At 41.1% G+C, this 20,638-nt stretch overlaps 1 protein-coding gene and 1 long non-coding RNA gene across 2 annotated transcripts; one reads left to right on the plus strand and one right to left on the minus strand.

Annotated features, from left to right (window-relative positions):
* Nucleotides 1–3,702: 3,702 nt before the first annotated feature.
* On the plus strand, nucleotides 3,703–7,600 carry LOC311012440 (uncharacterized protein; the record flags this gene model as incomplete). Its single annotated transcript, XM_084007901.1, has 9 exons — nucleotides 3,703–3,785; nucleotides 4,321–4,390; nucleotides 4,540–4,626; nucleotides 4,732–4,806; nucleotides 4,976–5,047; nucleotides 5,350–5,424; nucleotides 5,557–5,631; nucleotides 5,773–5,850; nucleotides 6,627–7,600. The coding sequence occupies 9 exons, from the start codon at nucleotides 3,703–3,705 to the stop codon at nucleotides 6,888–6,890; spliced, it is 879 nt and encodes a 292-aa protein (XP_083864027.1). The 3' UTR covers nucleotides 6,891–7,600.
* Nucleotides 7,601–16,861: 9,261 nt separating this feature from the next.
* Nucleotides 16,862–17,688, minus strand: LOC311013013. The gene is made up of 3 exons (XR_014597101.1): nucleotides 17,645–17,688; nucleotides 17,034–17,080; nucleotides 16,862–16,954 (listed from the first exon to the last, which is right to left on the minus strand). It is a non-coding gene; the product is annotated as an uncharacterized lncRNA (long non-coding RNA).
* Between the last annotated feature and the right edge of the window lie 2,950 nt (nucleotides 17,689–20,638).

Below are 20,638 nucleotides of genomic sequence, written 5' to 3' on the forward strand. Positions count from 1 at the left end.
ATATATGTGTGTATATATATATATATGTATATATACAGTGATAGATCTGCTAACCAATCACTAGTGATTATTCTTGTTTAAAAGACCCAGTGTGACCAATAGTAACACATCTGCCAACGGGGGTGGGGTTTACATTTATAATGACTCATCAGGTTGACCAATAGTGACAGATCTGCCAACGTGGGTTGGCTTTACATTTATAATGACCAGATCTGCCAACCAATCACGAGCGATTATACTTGTTTAAAACTAGTGGTTTCATCCAATCCTGAGTGAGGATATTCAAGCCATCTCTGGCCAGGCGCGGTTTCGCTGCTATTCATATGCTAATTAGAGCCTTCGCTGTGGTTCGTTTCCGACAATTTTCGGCACAGACGAACGCGGCGTTCGCAGCCTGTAAATTGTCGTTAACTCCCGAAAATTAGGGAGATTTCCGGGCGTTTACAGGGACGAAAATCCGACTTTTCATGCAGTGCCATTAGCTGTATTTTGTGCTTTTGCAGTGTCCCAGCAATGAGCTGAGACAGTGGTGGCGCCATCATTCCCCAGTTTCACCTTATTAATTGTAAAAAACAGAACAAAAAACAAGAAAATCACCACAAGCAACAGAATGCTAGTCTATATGTTTTTAGAACTCAGAACGTACCAATTGTAAAAATACTTACTTCTGAAGGTTTGCAAGGTGTCACGGTTTCACCCTCACTTTCAACCTCACTGACGCTGACATCTTTGATGGGATTATTCTTGGTGATAACCTTTCTCACGTCCACTAACAAAGCAGGAATCTCTGGAAAATATTTTGAATTAAAAAATTAGTGTGCTACAAAATTATACAGGTGGCAACCACGTTGACTGTATATTGAGTCAAAGGAAGATGTGCCGTAATGATTATAGCTTTGTGTATTATTTCTTAGCCTCACAAGCCAGATGAACCTCGCATGTTTTCACAATGTGAGATACAGTCTTCCACCATTCCCCATTCATAACATTCTGGGAAGGCAGGCTTACCACATATCAAATGGCCAAACTAGCAGGATTTTCTCTACTTCACTTAGTTGTTATACTTTTGCTGTATTGCACACTCTGGCCAGGAGAGGGCACGTTTCAATGAATGAGCAGCAGGCAGCAGGTGGCTGGCCCTGAGGTTGGTTCTTCTATTTTTCCCTTTTTTTGGTGTTGGGAGTTTTTTCTTGACCGCTACAAGGTTTCAAGTCAGGGAGTGGCGTTTCATTTTCTATAAACAGTGATTAAGGGCCCTAAATAAACTTGAACAGTTTGGTGGTATCTCACTCCAGCAAAGAACAGTGAGTGGCATTTGCAGTAGTAACACTGATGTAAACAAGTAGGCGTTTTTGTCCAACATAAATGATCTGAATGATGCTTAATAATAATAATAATAATAATAATAATAATTAATGCTCTCCATGTTGCTACTGAATTTTCAAGCTTACACATATTGATTTGAGTAATTCGTGGCTCGTTCAAACTCATTTGATGTTGACAATTCCGATGTTGGATAGTAGCCTATGCTTTAAATGATCACACTCGACTACAGGAGACCGCTCTAGGCGCATGCACGTCCAGTATTTAGCAGGTCCTGGGTAATAAGACATCAATGAAAAAGGAAAAGTAGCCCAACTCAGCTGTTTGCCATGTAAAGCGTGATTTCTTTCCATGGTGAGTAACTGCAGTCACTGCAAGGGTTGGGCACCTCCAAAGCCCATTTTAAGCCAGTAAAAACCCTGGCTAGGTGTTGAAGATCACACATGGAATAAGATTTAGCAACTGTATTGACTACTTCTTGTCTCATATGCTTAACTGAAGGCAGCGTGCTAAATTAATGATTGGTTTGTCCGAATGCAAGCCCACCTATTTTCTAGCATCTATGGGAATCATCACCAGACTGAATCTCGCGATGTGAAATTCAAGATTCATCTGGCAGCAAAGCTATTTCCTCCTACCACATTAATCTATTTTATCTAAAATGAAGAGGTACTCATTACTATTTAAACTTAAAGAGAGATACTTGCCTTTAACTGCCATGTTGCGCAGTTTGGTATTTTCCTTCTGCAAAGCCTTGACCTGGTTCTGAAGGTCTCTGATTTGGGCAGCATTTTCATTGCTGGAAGATTCTCCTGGACTCCGGATTCCTGGGGTAAGTTGGTTGTCTTCAGAAAGAATTTCTTCCTCAGCCCGTCTCTGAGCTACAAGTTTGGGCTTTTTCTATAGGGTAAAGATATTGACTTTTGATTATGGATGAACCAACACACAAATACTCTAATTTGATACCAGTTCCAGTTTTGAGGACATTTTCAATTTTCAATTCCTAATGTATTAAAAAGTAATCATGTTGCAGAACTCTGATATACTGTATATAGTATGGTGTGGCTCTATAAACAGAAAATCTATTTCAAAGCTGTACTAATACACACTAATGCATTGTCTAAATGAGAGAATATGGAGAAGGCAGTAGCCTGTATAGACGGTAGTGCTGTCTTTGGTCACATCCAACTGCAACCCAGTATCACCACCTAGTGCATTGTATAGCTGTTCAATTACCTTTCTTGGAATTTCACAGTTTGTCTCCAGTGGGCCTCGAATCCTCATCTTCATCAAAGAACAGGCGTTTGGGTTTTCTGAGTCTCTTGTGGTCTTGTGGCACGTCCACTTTTACAAGTTCCCGCTCAGCGGATTTCAGTGTAGACTCTTTTTCTACATTAATGTGGGAAGACAGAATTTTAAATGCCAACAAGATGCCAAAAATCAACACCATTAACGTTACAAGCTATAAAACACTGTATACTTGAGGGCTAACAGTAAACTTTCAAAATTAATAATGTGTCCCATTATTGATTTCTTTCAAAAGTAGCCCTGTAAATCCAAGTAATGTGCAGCTAGTTGGTCATTATTGCCTGATGTGTGATCACCCTGAGTGGGTGTCATTTAGCCTATTTTGCAATAAAGGCGGGTCCACAGCGGACCGAAAATCGGCGTCTTTGAGAGAGTCGGCGTACGTGACATGAGTCTCCTTGGTGTGGTCGCTCGAATCGGCCCACGTCGGCGTTCATTTCAGCCGATTCAAATGTGTAATCCGCCATTCGAGTCGGCCATATTAAGTAGCCCGACTTCATTTACCGACGCGAGTCGGGCAGTCGGTGCGGTGTGGACCCGCCTTAAGGTACACCTGGCTATACATTGCTAATTGTTACCTTATTAGCATGCTGGCCTAAGAGTTTTCTAATTTAAGTTATGGTCACTATTAAAATTAAGGGCTGAACTTACCTGCTAACTGCAGCACCACTGCATGCTCAACTTGCCATCCGTTCACAGGCTTCTTGGTGTTAGCCATGCGACATTCAACAAGATATGTTCTGGAAGTATCTGTTGGGTCAAAGTCAATTATCCAGTTTGTTGGTACAATGCTAACCGCATCTTTGTCTGGTCCCTTAGTCCAAGACACAAGGGCATACCGATACTTCGACATTTTATTTAGCAAATTCAAACGTAGCTGTTGCTGCCTATCTACAATTTAAGCGGCCTTTTCCTTATCGCGAGAGTGCGCCGCCTAGTCCCGCCCTACTGTGCTATGATTGGCTAATACTACTGTGCTGTGGTTGGCATCGTTTTCCGGTTTTGCGGACCAATCACGGCGCACTTGTCCATCAGTCGCGATCAGAACGCTCATATGTCCCAGGGGAAAAAATGGACCGATTGAAAAGGAAATATATTCTCCCTGGTTCCGATAAAACGGAGATTCCAGCAAGAACAAAACGATGGAAAAAAAGGTTAGTGTTTTGCTTCATCCTAGCCGACTATAATAAGCAGCGCAGTTGTGATTCTTTACTAGCGTTAGGTTACGCAACCGGTAACTTTGGCTGTGTTTTAGCTGTTCATGCTAACGTAGCTAACGTTAGCAGTTAGCTGATGCTTGCTTCATTCAACTGGTTTCGCGGTAGGGATGATGAAGGGCAGCCCAGTCGCCAGAATAAAATGTTGTCATTGTATGCTTCTGTAAACCACGGATAGGTATTTTTCCAGCTGTGTTTGTAGCGACCAAAAACATGATCTTTTCCTAACCCTAAACCTTTGAAGTGCAAATTCTTAGGTTTAGTCAGAGTTGACTGGATTATGACTGGGACTTTTTAAACTTCTTACTTTCATTAACTAATTTTCAGACATGCAGTAGCTGAGCCATCACATATGTCTTGTTATGAATAGACAAGCTTTTTGGGGGAAACATTAAAATCCGTTGGTGTTTGAAAGATATACATTTATTAAAATCAAGCAATTTTTTCTTATCATTTGCATCCTTAATCACAGGAAAGCACTGACAGAGGCAAACAACATTGAGGTTCATCAGTCAATCCAGGATCTGGTGAGTCATGAATATGTAAATATAAAGTTACACCTTTTTGTAGACCTTTTGAAAGTTACTTGTGCTGTGTGTCTGTTCTGTCTTCAGGAAAGAAGACAGAAAGTCTACATAGAAAGTGTTTTGGACATAATATGTGAGAACTTTGTCCTTTTTTTTATTTTTAGCCAAGAGCCCATGACAGTTCAGAGGTCTGGAGCCCCCTAAGTGGACTATCTTCCCAAAGTCTATCAACAACTACAGAAGAAGTCGATGTAAGTTTCAGCTGCTTAATTTCTTGTTACCAAGATAGTCATGATACATTGTGACCAATAATAGCTCAATAGTGTCTTTTGTGATCTATTGTTCTCATATAACAGAACCTGAATCATAATTCCTCTGACCACTACTCTGACAATGGTTCTGAAGATGCACATGATGTCACCCACATTGCCGTAAGTATAGTGTACTTTTTTCAAATTGCACATTCTATGTGTAAGGTTTGTTTAAAAATATCTCTTAATATCAATAAGAATTAACCAAGTTACATCTTGGTAGCTTTGGCCACATGCAGGTTGTTTTGGAGACTATGTATGGGTATTTATTTTGTAATCTGTTTTTCAGATAACTGATGACGATTCTGAAGCTTGGGCTCCTCTCAGTGGACAACAAAGTGTGTCAGGAGCAGAAGTCTGTGTAAGTTTCAACTGTGTGGTGTGTAGTTGAACAATGTATTCTTTAGCAACACTATCAACTTTAGCAAGTATTAGCATTTGAGAGTAAGAAAATGCTTGATTTCAGCTGGTATCCCCCCAGCCAGCACATTAAAAAACATTGCACCAAAGTGGATGGTTGTGCATGGCAAGGTGTACTGTGATATATTTTGCTATAGGTTTCAGGTCATTGTCTATAGCCCTACTGGTTTCTGTGTTTGACTGATTCACTGAAGCTACTTAAAAACTGTAATTTAATCAAGACTTTTTATTCTTACACAACAGAACCTGAATCATAATTCCTCTGACCACGACTCTGACAATGGTTCTGAAGATGCACACGATGTTGGTGACATTACCGTAAGTAGAATGTACTTTTAACTTGGCACTGATCTAAGATCATATTTTGATACACTAACCATAACCAAACTGTTTCATTTACTGTCAACACATTTGTTTTTATTTTTATGTGTGTTTTTAATTATTTTTTAGGGGATAGCCGATGATCTCTCTGAAGCTTGGACCCCTCTCAGTGGACAGCGGTGCCTTTCAGGAAAAGAAGTCTCTGTAGGTACCAGTTATAATAAGCGTAAATGATCAATGCATCCTTCAGTAAAAGCAAAGCATAAGCCTTTTCTTGTGTGAATGTGTGTGAAGCTGCTTAATTTGAAAATTAGTAAAGACTTGATCATTGTTCTCAAAAAACAGAACTTGATGGGTCATGATGATTCTGACCATGACGTTGAAAACTTCTCTGAAGATGCTCATGATGCTCAACACACCACTGTAATTATAAAGAAAAGTATATGAATGGGTTAGTTTCATAGATGCTATACTGTATGTAAGTCACAATTTTATTTCAGCAGATTGAGTTTTACAGGATCAGGTAAGATTGATCATGTGGGCAAGTTCAGTCAATTTCTGAATAATTGAGCTTTAGAGGAACAGTTCACCCAAAAGTGAAAATGTTGTCATACAGTATCTATTCACCCCCCTGCCACTTGAAACACAGGTGATGTCTTTGTCCACACAACACACAGGAGGCAGCTAGCACAATTCCATAGCAGCCTTCTCCAAAACAACTAAAATCCTCTGGTACAGCTCTGTAGAGTTCCAACATTGTTTCTAAAATTACCTGGTATGGCCATATGCTGCTGTACATTTTGGAGTAGATTTAATAATATAAAAAATTAGAGACTCAGCCGCAACACCCCTTTTTCCAAAAACAATGGCATGGATACCCGACATAATCCTAAGCCCTTGTGGGTGACAAGTTTCGATGGGAACTACTTCCTGCTGAAAAGATGTAATAATACAAATTTGTCAGAATTAGACATTCAGGATCATTGTCATTGTTCCACTTAGCAGGTTTAAGCAGCCTGCTTTTTCAATCTAAATTGGTATTAGTTCTCATGTGTCCTGAAAACCCAGGCAGTTCCTCTGAAATGTTAATTTCCTATTTTGCAAAATTAATTCATTTGTAAAATGTTTGTGGGTCTATTTTATTTCTTATGTTATTTTCAAATAATCAGAATTTACTTTTTCTTTTCTCCCTATTACAGAGCCTGCATGCAGACCATGGTGAATTTATGCCCAGATATCCTACATCCCCACTCTTGTTTGAGGATGAATGTTCCACAGAGTGTGATCTTCACTTCAGTGATCCACCAAATTTGAGCCCAGCATCAGAGTCATCAAATAACTTCATTCCTGATAACGTGGATGACGGTGTCGGTATCGGTGTGTTTGAACGAAGGCAGTCTTTTACTGACTCTGACTCTGAATCCATTCTTGGCAGTGGAGAACAATTTGCCCCTGTCTATTAAGACAGTACTGATGAGTCAGTGAATGAGGAATCACGTTTGGGAGAAGGCAGCAATTAAAAGTTTCCTCATGTAAATGAAGAGCCACTTTACACTGGATCACGACTAACCAAAGCTCAGAGTTTTTTACTTATACTCTCGTTTGTTTTGAGACACGCACTCACTGGTTTGGCCCTCTCTGATCTTCTGGATTTGATTAATATTCACTGTCCAGAAAACACACCGTCAACCTCAAAGCATCTGTTCTTAAAAGAGCTTAAGCCAATACAAGGTCACCTACAATGTCACATATACTGTCCAAATTGTGAATATTACATTGGTGACGAAGTTAGTGAAGGGCAGTGTACTGTGTGCAACACAACGTGGGATAAAAACAGCTCACTGAAGAATGGAAACTTCTTCATATACTTACCAATCCAGACACAGTTGGAACATCTTCTTCAAAGAGAAGATGTTGCAGGTTCTCTCAAGTCAGGAAATGGCACATGTAATTCTGAAAATTATGATGATATATGTAGTGGTAAAATGTACCATAATCTGAGCAAAAATGGAGGCCCACTTGATTGTCCTCATGGATACTCCTTAACACTCAACTGCGATGGTGTACCTGTGTTTAAATCGTCACTGTATAGTATTTGGCCATTACAAGGGATTGTAAACGAGCTTCCTTACCCTGTACGCAAAGAAAATGTTTTACTTTTTGGCTTGTGGTTTGGCAGTAAAAAGCCAAATGTTAATAGATTTTTAAAGCCGTTCACTCTAGAGTGTCAGAAGTTGTCAACTGTGGGCTTCAAGTTAAAAAGAAACAGCATTTTGGAACAATGTAGAGTTGTGGCAGCTCTTATGATGTGTGATTCAGTTGCCAGGCCCATACTACAAAACATGACCCAGTTCAATGGTCATTACGGGTGCAGCCTCTGTTTACATCCTGGTGAACAAGTTCAAAAGGGAAATGGTACTGTTAGGGCATACCCATACATAGATGTTCCAAAAAGGGACCATGCTTCAACCATAAATGATGCAAGGGAGGCTCTGCGTACCACAAAATCTGTGAGGGGTGTTAAAGGACCCACATGTCTTATAAACATTCCACACTTAGACATCATATCTGGCATGCCCCCTGACCATATGCATAATATACATCTTGGTGTGGTTTGGCAAATGACAAGCATGTGGCTGGACAGTGAAAACCACGAGAAGCCATATTATATTGGGAATAGAGTGACTGAACTTGATCAGCAACTCTTACTAATCAAGCCTCCTTGCAATGTGACAAGAGTGCCCCGATCTTTTCAGCAAAGGAGGTTTTGGAAGGCTAGTGAATGGCAGAACTGGTTACTGTTTTATAGTATCTTTGTGCTAAAAGGAATTCTGCCCCAGGTATTTTACAAACACTAGTTAATCCTTGTCACATTCATGTTCTTACTATGCAAGGACATTATTACAACAGATGAGTTAAAAAGATGTGAAAAACTGGTTGTAGATTTTGTCAAACAATTTGAAACACTCTATGGAAAGCAAAATGTGTCATTTAATGTACATTTATGTCTTCATTTGCCTGAATCTGTAAAGAATTGGGGACCTTTATGGGCACATTCAGGCTATATTTTTGAGTCATTTAATGGGGACATACTAAAAATGTTTCATGGCACTCAATGTGTTCCTTTCCAGATAATGAAAGAATTCACATATAGACAAGTATTGCCTCTTTTGAGAAATGATGCATTGAGAAATGCTGTGCCTGAATGCATCCAGCTGTATAACCACTTAACTGGTCAAAAAAGACTGAAGCAGTTTGAAAGAGTAGCAGATCAGGTAGTTACCCTTGGTTTGCATTATTCACGAAAACTTACTAGTGAAGAGATACTGGCCGTGAGAGAGCAACTTTCAGTCACCGTGGATACAGTTGTGAAAATATTCAGTAGACTTCTAGTGAAAGGACAACTGTATTACTCACAAGAGTTTACTAGAGTAGTGAAAAGGAACAGCTTCACTGTTTTGTTACAAAATGGACACATAATCACTGTTTACTATTACATTATAGTAGAGCAACAAGGTAACAGAAAATGCTTTGCTCTTGGAAAACAGTATGATAGATCACACAGTACATTAATTAATGTACAAAATGTAGTTGGTCTGAAAAGAGTATTGCAGGGCAGGAAAGTGATATTTGATGTGACGATGTTCAAAAGAAAATGCATGCTAATTGATCTGCCACAATATGCAAGCCTCTATGCATGCATACCTCCAAGATGCAGTGTGGAGGACTGAAAATTTGAGGGCACAGTAGATGTCTATTGGCAAGAAAAACATGTCTGTCACTGCGTTCCAGTACCCATACTACCATACTATTTGCGTGTATTTTTTATTTTATTCTTTTACATAATACTGCTATGTAGTTCCTGGGTCGTAGACAAAGGTCCCTAATTTTCGTATCTCTGTCTCACTCCCTCTGTCTTTGGCTTGCTGTTTCATGCTCTCTTACCTGGTATAACTGGACGTGCATAGCCATTAATCAGAGCGCACTGACAAGTGTAAATGTACATAGGCATAAAGTTTGAAAATGAGCACTCAATCCATTAAGGTATAAATGTCGTTTTCTTCCTACCATGTTGCCAAAATGACTAACATGGCATCCAATTGTCCAAAAATCCTAAAATTTTACTGAGTATTTGTTTTCAGTAAACACTTTTTTTTCATATATATCATCACATATTTTCATATATGAAATGTGTAACTATGCAAACAATGAAGTGAGATGACTGTTTGATTATCTGTTCAGCTTTATGAAAATTCATGCGTTAACTCATGAAAGAGAAATGAATTAATTCAGTGTTTCAATAAAACTATTAGATGTAAAAATATAGTGCAGTTTTTGTCTTCATTGCAATATATTTTTTATATGTATCAATATATAGCCATACATGGTCCATGCATATATTGCAGTATATTGAAAAATATAAGCACTAGTTTCCCATATATGGAAATATATTATTTATTATATTGCATTATATTTTCCAATATATTGCTATATATTTTTGTTTCATAAGGGTATGTAACTTTTACATACAGATATGTATAGAGAACAAATGGTCTATTTATTTATACCTTAACAGTTACCTCCATCCAAGTGTGGCGGTGTTTTTGGCCCCTGTAAAAAGGTGGTCATTCTCACCCCAGAGTTTAATGAACTCCTCCGTCTGCTCCTTGCTCCCTACAACAACAACGACATGTAATGCACATTTCCTGTTATGTCAACAGGCAAAATGATTGTACGATATAATAACAATATTAACAGTAATAATGCTCCTAAGGTAAGCTCTGTATTCAGCCCAAACGTTTACAGTTTTACAGCCTACAAATACAGCGGGGCTCACAACCCATCGTTATATATTCAGCTGCATTCAGCTTTGGGCGCAGGAGAGGAGCGAACTGTAGCCTACACAACTTACAACGAGAACAAATTAACTTAACAGCTTCACGGTTACAATAAGATATAAGTTACCATCGGAGCTTGTAACATTTGAAAGTGAAGGGTTTTAGGCTTACGTTACGTTTAAGGGCTAACGTTAACAGAGCTCCTCGTATCAACAGCCTTAAGCTACATCACGTAGCTGGCCCTTCATTCCGGTGGCTACACGTATTAGCATTATTAACTTCACACATTTTAACATTTAAATATGTTTTAAGGCCCCTTGAACGTCCGGCGTTAAGCAAAAACCCGTTACTTACATTTAAATGTGTACTCCGGTGCCGGAGCTGCTGCTGTTTCCCGCCGCCATTGTTCGTTTAACAGCGGCATCTTGGGATATGGGAGGCCGCGAAGGATAGTAGCAGTGCATCCTCCGAATACAGGGAAAAGGAGGACACATTTGTCGGCCGCATTTGGAGGAGCCTTCGAATTTAGACGAATTGGGACAGCCTTTGCACAGCTCTGTGACGTAAGCGGCCTTCGAATGCAGCCTCCGAAGGCTGCAGACCCTGAATTGGGACACAGCTATAGAGTCAGTCAACACAGCCAACATGGCGCCTGCATTAGCATTTCTTACCGGAGCTAAAGCCCGCTAACAGGGGCGTTCCGTTCCACCTGAATCTTCACACGTTTCACCCTGACGAACGAACAACAGTCTGTGCCAGAGGAATTATAGTGAATTTCTGGTTTGAAGAGTGTATATTCCCTACCGGGAGTTCTCAGTTGGTGAGCTGGGTGCTCTCAGGCAATATCTTCTGCCGAAAAGAGAGTGAATACCGGCTGAGACTTTTACTCATAGCGGACGCGCCACCCTCTGGTTGGCCAGGGAACTGCACTATTTCAAACAGCAAGCTCAGAAACCCAGGTGGGTTACATATGCAATGCATTCGGTTTCATCAAAATAAAGATAAATAAGCCAGTCAGGCTAAACTGAAAAGACAAAATAAAGGTAGGCCTAAAAACAAAACCCCATCCTACCAGCCATTAACGGCCCATTAACAAATTGTTTCGCTCACAAAGATCTGTCTGGCTGCAGTTTATTTGGCTACAGACTTTTTTAAGTTATTTGCCAAAAATGCCAGGTGATTCACATGTTCTGGCTCTAGGGAAGAGCGTTGCTTTGTGACTATGTTCCCCGCGGTGGAAAACACTCGTTCCGACCTCACGGATGTCCCAGGTATTGCCAGGTTGCCGTGTGCCAGCTGGGCGAGATGGGGGTACTTGGGGCTCCGCTCCTTCCTCCAATACAGGGGGTTGCTGTTAGACGGGGGTGGGGGCTCATTGGTGTAGGCCATCATTTCTCTTTGGATCACATCTTCATTCGGTCTAACTGTTAAAAATAATAAAAATGTTAATGTGTTGTTTAGGCTACGTCCAATGCAGGGTTTGAGTTTGAGTTGTTATGAAGGCAATCAATATTTGAAACGTTTTGTATTATTTCTTATTGATTATAATAGCATAATTATTACCTGCTCCGGCCGAGTTCTGGCAGTAAACATCACCAAAGAGGTCCCCCATCGCACTAATAGCATTATTTTCCTTGCGCTGCTGTGGCGCTGTAGTCGTGGCGTTCTCATCGTCGCCTTCCGCGCCTGTCTCCTCGCTGAGGTCTGCAAGCTCCCTCTGGACCTTATCTCGCACTGCCTGCCGCGACTCTTGTTCCAAATGAACCAGCCGGTGAAATCGAGGTAGCTGGCTGTGTTCAGTAGCAAGAATGCATCTTTGTTGGGGCCATATCGCGCCTTCAGATCAGTTGACATCATTTTTTTCATCTCTCTCAGTCCTGCCGGGTCATCGGTGGAGGGCTTTAGTTGTGTCAGAAGCACGTACTGCAGGGGAAGGACCGCTGATGCTGTTGGGTAGTCTTCTGTTGACAGCGCCTGGTTGGCTACTTTGAACGGCTTCAGCACGTCTTTCACCTGTGGGACAAACATATTTAATTACAAACTTATTCTAGCGCCACTAACATTAGATAGCTAGCTAACATGCTATACTGCTAGCTAGTAAGTGCAGATAGGCTGTGTGCCACTTGACGTTACACAAAACACAAACTTAGCTTAGCCAACGTTAACTAGACTTACACTGCATGAAAAGTGGGATTTTCGTCAGTTAGCGGCCCTGTAAATTCCCGTGGAAGTTCAGGTTTACGACTGCAAACGGCAATTTGCAGGAAACACAGAAAACTGACGTAAATTGCCGGGAATTGACGTGGGCCTTGCTTGGCAGTTGTCCCCCCATGCCCCCCCCTCCCCGTAATCCTAGGGGAGGCTTTAACATGTAAATGAAAATGCTGTGAGCTATACAAATGCAAATCAGGGTAGGGGGAGTTTTCCCCCAGGAGACATTTTTCTGAAAGGTGTTAACTTCATTTCATCTTCATTCAAAGATATAACTTAATTTCATCTTCATTCAAAGATACACAAAACAATTTGCTTCAACAATTACTTTTAATCAGGCTTTGCCACAAAGGTAAAATGTACATTCATGCAAACAACATCACAGTCTCCTAGAGCTCAACCACTGTGCATAGTGGTATGACTACAGTGACCCTTTCTTTGGTCTTGCTTAAATGCACAGTGGATGTGTTAACCACACATCTCCCAGCAATGCGCTCAACAGGCAGAAATGATGCTGGGTATGACGTGTCTGTTCGCTGCAAGCTCCAAACTTCTATTGGCTTTCCATAAAAATGTCTGTCCGGATGGGGATGAAGCCAGGAAACTTGCGCAATAACATGTTTAAATGCAGTACCTTTTGACACAACATTAACAACTATAAACTGCTTTATAATGGCTGGTCGTAGTTCTGCTAGAGGGTCAAGGATGGGTTCATAATAATTATTAACGCCGTGCACCGTTGTCCGTTAAAGGGACGGATGCAGGCACCGGGCGCCTCATTCAGTGGAGGGAACGATGCGGAGACGTTCACGTTCACCGGCAGCAGGAATGCTGCTCTGAGAGGCTTCACTTAAGAAAATGTGGTTTAAATGTTATAATTCTTATATCCAGGACTGCTGGAGACTCTCAGGATGATTGCGGTAAGAATATGTTCGGTTACTGCTAGCTAAGCTAAAATTAGCAAAGCAAGCCCAAGCTAAAAGTAGCTTAAAAGCTAATAGTCCAAGCTAAAAGTAGCATAGTAGCTTTGTAAAAGAACAAGAGAGAGGAACCAGTGTAACGTTAAGTTGCTTTGTTAAGTGTATGTTGTTGGTCTTTTACAGGAAGCAGTACGCCGTCTTCACAACTCGGAGACGAATTGTAGGCTCTACGAACCGGAGCAAGGGTACGATTTAAAGAATATGCTTTCATTCTGCTGTATAAGGAAATAGATGCGTTAACAGTAGATACCGATCTTAACTGTTCATTTTGTTTTCACAGACGAACCTCGCCTCATAACGAAGCTGTGACCTCTTACTTGCTCGGAGCTTTGTCCGCAAGTCCGGATTTCTATGACGCTGATAGTGACGCCATTGTGTGTAAGTAACTTTTACTGATTTCTTCTTCCTTGTTTTAATTTTACTGTGACTTAAGTTTTCTTATTCATACCACTCATTTAATTGTTTTCCAGCTGCCTGTAAGACATACTATGAAACGGTACGCAGGAGCTTCAGACACACACAGCCTGATCTCGCATCGCAGGCGGAAGCTGTGAAGACGTCAGCTCGGAGTCGTTCCAGGAGAAAGAGGGTAAGACTTATTAGATTTATTAGATCCGTTTTTGGTCAATGTGACCAAACCTACCTAAACCTATTTTTCAGGTGCATTAATAGATGTGTTGTGTCCATGCGCAGTGCATCGCGCAGTACTGATTGTCTTTATTTATTGTTTTACAGCTGCTGGAAGCGAGACGGAGTGTGCTTGCTGGCGATGAGGTGGACCGTTGGAAGTGCGCCACCACAGACATGATGTCTGATGAGGAGGACGGCGTCGTTGGCGGGGTGTCTGGATGGATTGTGCGACAGCCAGGAGCTCACCGAGCTCTGTGCGACTCTACAGTCGCGATTAGAGAAGACTCCCAAGTACAGGGCCACGCACCGCAGGCGGCTGTAAAATTGACCAAATTCGGACAGAATGTCGCCAGTTCATTTGTTTGTTGTGTGGGCAAATTTGTACAGTTGTGTGTTGTGTTGTCAATAAAGCTCTTTCTTTGAATACTTCCTCCTGGCAATTTTTCCTTTCCTCAATAAATTCATTCATATTTATACTTATAAATATATAAATAAATAAAAATAAATATATATGTATATATATATACAGTGATAGATCTGCTAACCAATCACTAGTGATTATTCTTGTTTAAAAGACCCAGTGTGACCAATAGTAACACATCTGCCAACGGGGGTGGGGTTTACATTTATAATGACTCATCAGGTTGACCAATAGGGATGGATCTGCCAACGTGGGTTGGCTTTACATTTATAATGACCAGATCTGCCAACCAATCACGAGCGATTATACTTGTTTAAAACTAGTGGTTTCATCCAATCCTGAGTGAGGATATTCAAGCCATCTCTGGCCAGGCGCGGTTTTGCTGCTATTCATATGCTAATTAGAGCCTTCGCTGTGGTTCGTTTCCGACAATTTTCGGCACAGACGAACGCGGCGTTCGCAGCCTGTAAATTGTCGTTAACTCCCGAAAATTAGGGAGATTTCCGGGCGTTTACAGGGACGAAAATCCGACTTTTCATGCAGTGTTATACGTGACGTGTTATTACATTTGCAAACAGTAATGTTAACATTACGTATATAATATTATTAGACCACCCAACATAATTAGCCAACGTTACTGACCTTCTCCATCAGGGTGCACTCCACACTGCTGAGCTCCAGGTGGTTTCTTCTCCATTATCACTGCTGCAACGGGCTTGTTGATCAGCTGCCCGACTAGGGTTGCAAAGGGGTGGAAAATTCCCGGTACATTTCCGGAAAGTTTCCGGTAAATTTCCACGGGAACTTAAGCTTGGGAATTTTGGAAATATTCCATATTTGGAAACTCTCCATGGGAATAATGGGAATTATGGGAATTTAGGGGAACTAACTGGGAATATATTATATCCAAGCAAAAATGAACAGAACTCATAAGAAAACATCCATACAAAATGTTTTCAACAGATATTTCAACAGATTTATTTGAAAGTAGAACGGAACATGTTTTAATTAGTTGTTTCATGGGTGAAGTCAAGAACAGGAATGTTAGGTTCAATATATCATCTCCCAACCCCACTCATTCAAAAATGGAATGGAATGTTCCCATACATTGTCTATGTAAGAAGCCGTGCAATGCCGTCGCGGAGCGGCGAATTTCGAGAGACGGAGGGCCGCCGCCCGCAAGCCGGACCGTTGTCGATCTAAAATAAAGACAGATTCAGCAACTGCATAGCTTATTTCTCACCTAAAATGTTTTCAGAAACACATTTCAGTGAACTATTTTCGTAAAATAAGAGGGAGGTGGGAGGCTTATAAAATAAGAGGGAGGGGAGAACGATACGAGCTCAGAGGAGCACAGAGGGAAGGGGTGCGTGTGTGTGTGTGTGTGTGGGGGGGGGGGTTCTTTTTTCAAACCTTTCAAATCGTAGACTAGAGGGCTCCTTACCCAAGTAAAGGTGTGTAGCCTGACATGTAGCCTACTTTAGATTAGGTTTAACAGCAACTACTAGTAGTCGTGCAGATGTGTATTTCTATTATGTGATATCATGGGTTTCATTCCTCCATACAACTCTGTTACAGCTACTGTGTCCTGCAAGGACTTTGGTGTTGGCACAGCCATGGTTCCAGACCTGTTTCACAACCACTCCAATAAGGAGACCATCAAAGAGAGCTCGCCTGGACCCGGTAGAGGAGGAGGATACTTTGGAGGGCAGCTCTTCCTTGACTTCAGAAGAGCTTGATATGACCCTGCAGAGTCGGCCACAAACAGTTTGCGAGTTATGAAAATATATTTTATTGCCATACCACCTGTTTTTAATAACGTTTTGTAGTGTATGATCAACCTGGAGGAAAAACATTTTAGGAATGCTTCAATAAACTGCTGCAGATTTGTGATGTTACTATGACAGATGTTTCTGTTATTTAGTCCAATCCACTGAGGGGATGCAAAAATAAAGGCCTATCTCTGTAATACAGTTCAGAAACACTACAAACAAAGACAGAACTAAGATTTCTGCCTAAAAGTCAGTTTTTTTCTCCCCACTGTCGCACTGCAATGCTACCTCCTGGGTGATGTTGGGATTTTGAAAATGTATTGCCTCTGAAAATCAAAAGTTCTCATCCTGCTGTGTTCTGAGGTAACTGTGAACTTCAACTGCTGATTAATTCGACAATAAAGTCTTTACAGTAATTGTAAAATGTGTCATGGTTAATATTACTGAAGTAATGGTCAGGAAGACTGCATAATATGTTGCATAGAGGGATTTATTTTTTATAAAACACAATTGATAAACAAACAACTGACTGCTGTATTCCTCTTACGTGTAAAGCACCATAACCAGCTGTATATAATTTCATGCGTTTTGGAGAGAGAACATTCAGACAGACAGTTCCAACCAGGATGTCCCACCATGCAAGCCTCTTCCTCCTCCAGCTGCTGCATCCGTCTTCTTGCGTAGTGTGAATCATGATCATCGTCATGTTATGTGAATAATAATCTCAACAGACAACTTGGTGTAACAAAGTAACATTACCCGTGGTGTCTCCATGCAGCCGACATGTTCAGTGTCTGAAGGCTGTTGCACAATTCACACATGGTCACCTAGATGAATATAGTACAGAATTTGAGCATTTCAACAACAAATCTTGTTAATATGGTAACCTGACGGACACTGCTGACAAGCTGAGGTGTAAACTTCATGTTTGAATTTTGTAACAGTAAGTTTGGCACGTAATGTTGAGATGGAGCAAATCACGTTATAAAACACAGCACACAGCCTATAATTCAAAATCCAATACATAATTCTGGAGGACGACATGATACTGACCAAATCCTGTTGCTTGTATATCTTTGTGTAGAGGATCAAGTTTTTAATCCCGTTAATGTGATGTAAACAAACTGCCCGCATACAGGACGCTGTTTTCATCGGGTTCTCATCCTTTTAAATTGTTGCGTCCCCATTTGGAAAACATGCAACTGTGACCTGTCAACAACACGGCACTACTAACGATATTAATTGTGGCCAAAATAGCTCACAGATACGTTACTTATAGAGCGAAGAACGCAGCATTAGCGTCATTGTGCTTAGCGCTAGCTACGCTAAAACACATCGAGTTACTGTCGAAAACGTTACACAAACATGTTAACTAACCATCCAGGTTCGTCCTGCTGCATCCGTGGCGTCGGAACTTCTACAGGAGCTGGTCCTGGTTCTGGGTTGGAGTCCGGTTCGAAGCGGTACGGCTGGACCGCTGTTAGTTTGTAGCGTAGAACCATAACCATGGCAACAAGCTGGACGCGGACAGCACGGGGTGGAGAGACACAACCACTTCCTCAGTAGGAGCGGGGTCGGGGGTCATCTCATTAGCATAAGGCTACACCTCGACAGACTCACCCGTTTGAAAAAGTGGGGTAAAAAAGCTGAAAATGAGGAGTGTGATCCACTCCGAAATACATGTTCCGATTGTTTTTTCCAGTTGAGGAATTCAAAGACCAGGTTTGGAGACATCAATAAAAAAAAATAGCATAATAGGGCCCCTTTAATACAACAGAATGAATCTTTCCTGCAGGTTAACTATCTCATATTTACACTGCATGAACACAAACCGAAATAATAAACATGGCTGGCCAATAGCTTGCCGCTTTGACCCGCGAACTCTTGAACCATATAATTGTTTACGGCTGCAGCCGTAGCTGGTCTTAACCTGGACATTAGCATTAGCTTCCACATTTACAGCTTCCGCAAGAACACACTCCACATATAATAATAATCAACACATCATAGCCCACAAATGGCCATTTCAAATTATGTACCATACACACTTACTCTTTTACACATACAGCATTACCCCACAAATGCCGAGGAGCCAAAAGAAAATAAACATAACGGCAACGGTGCCGGATGCCATTTTAGGCGCTACAAAACTCAAGTACCATGGCACTTTAGTTTAGAGTTCTCAATGGGTCGGGTTGGCCTGACAAACCCGATGGGACCCGCGGGTTCGGGCCGGGTTCGGGTCTAAAATATAAGTAAGTGACTCGGGTCGGACCTCGATCTTAATTTTTTCCGCTCAGTGAAAAAAAAAAATAAAAGTATTAATCATCGCTGCTGTTCACCGTAAAGTCTGGCTGCTGCGTGTTACGTGCATCATGGAGAGGGGCGGGGGCAGACCTGACGCCGCTGCGTTCACGTTTCATGTAACTTCAAGTCATTGTGTTTCTCTTTCTTAATTAGAGTAAAATAATAAAATAAAATGATAGGGTTAGGGTTATGTTGAGCTGATATCTTGCTTTCTTATCTCCACCACTTTGGCTGTACCCATGTTTGGAATTCCGTCGATGCTGCTTAAATTAACCAGCTGGTTAAAGTCTGAAATTAAATGGAATATCCAGTTTCTGACGAAGTAAACTGGTCAGTTGAGGGACAGAATCAGGGCGACACTGGAGTGTCACTCTCTCAACCTGTAGACGAAATGCCTCTTCTTCTGCCATGGTCCTACAGCTGTTGAGAGGATCATCGGTTTACCTTCAGTCCTGCAAAAAAGTACTAAGTCAGTTCAAATCCATTTTCTTTGTCAGTGTGAGCATTTAAATTTACATTCAAACATTAACGATAAGAATTGTTATTTTATCATTTCCCCCACAAGTCTCCATTCCATAATTTTTCCATTTTGTTTTTGTCTGTTATTACTTTTCAACAATACTTTGTAGGAAGCTTATATACAATATTGGGTTTATTGCTTTTTTCAACCAAATTTGAATGGCTAAATTACATTTTGTAACTGCATGTTAGCAGAGTGCAACCTGTATTTAACTCAAGAGAATAAAGTGCTTGTTGGTAATAAGGAGTTGTCCACTTTTCATGTAGGCAGTTAGAAGGTAAACATCATGGAGTTCTGACACCCTCCTCATGTCATGGGATTCTTGTGCAGTCACCTCATAGGCACGAAGGTGTTCACTGAACCAGGACTAACCTGTACCTACCAGTAATTCTGGCAGTCGAATAAAACTTGGTGTTTGACGAGTATTATATCCACTATCCGTTTGAACTGGGGTAACCAAACTTCCACTCCAGTGCAATCAAACATGCCACCAACATAACAAATGCTGTCTATAGCAATTTTGGAAGTGCGATACACTGTGGTGCTGTTTGTTATTTGATGTACGTCACTCTGGGCTTCTGGGGTAAGGGTGTTAACAAACATTTTTTACAGCAAAGGTCTCCGCTGAGGGCTTGAAGAAATTTGGTAGTGACAGGTGATAGGCCATCTGTTGCTGATGCTTGTAAGCAAGTGTTTTAGTGATGTTTTTGAAGTTGTGAGCGTCGTGTACTATTTTTTTTTAAACACTTTGTGTGTTCCCTCAAATCTAATGGTCCAAAAATGTACAAGAGGGCCAAAACGGCAAATCATCTCTGGATAGTGCTCAATGAAATGGTGTTTTGGCCGCAAGTTGACATTTGGAAATACCTCCTGGAATAATTGACGATGGTCAGAGATTTTCATAGATAAGTATTGTAACTCATCTGTGAAAACTGGGGACAAAACTAATTCCACCAAATCTTTCAAATTCATCAAGATCTCCCAAGCTTTGTCTTCTGCAGGGACCAAGGTGCCAACAATGGTGGGGAGAAGCCTGATCATGTCAAATTCTCATGACCATTGCCTCCAATGGTTTGCCTTTTGGAAAAGCTTTTTGAAATAGGCTGAGGATGATCCACTTTGTCAGAATTCTCAAAAGGAAACTGCAAGATTCAACTGCAAGTATTTTTTTCGTATCAGCTCCTGCAAACACAGAGCTAACTCCACTGGTACCACACCTTCTAAGACAACAAGCCGTCTTTACACCATAATCCTCCACAACATTCCCAGTTTCAATGTCAGTGCACAACTGGTCATGACTTTCCTTTGACCTCAGCTCAAATGTTGTTGCCTCATGTATTTGAATTTCTTCCTTGGCAGCATAACAATCTGCAAGGGCATGGTCCACTGAAGTTTTCTTTGAACCTGCAAGTCCATGTGCAGCTAAATTGTCTGCCACAACACACAACAATGTCCCGTGAAAATTTTAGCCTAAACCATCCACAAAGAGACCATCACTTTCTAGGACTCTCAAATCATTCAGAAGTGGCTCA

This window comes from Eutrigla gurnardus (genome assembly GCF_963514095.1).
Source record: "Eutrigla gurnardus genome assembly, chromosome: 4".
Lineage (NCBI taxonomy): Eukaryota > Metazoa > Chordata > Actinopteri > Perciformes > Triglidae > Eutrigla > Eutrigla gurnardus.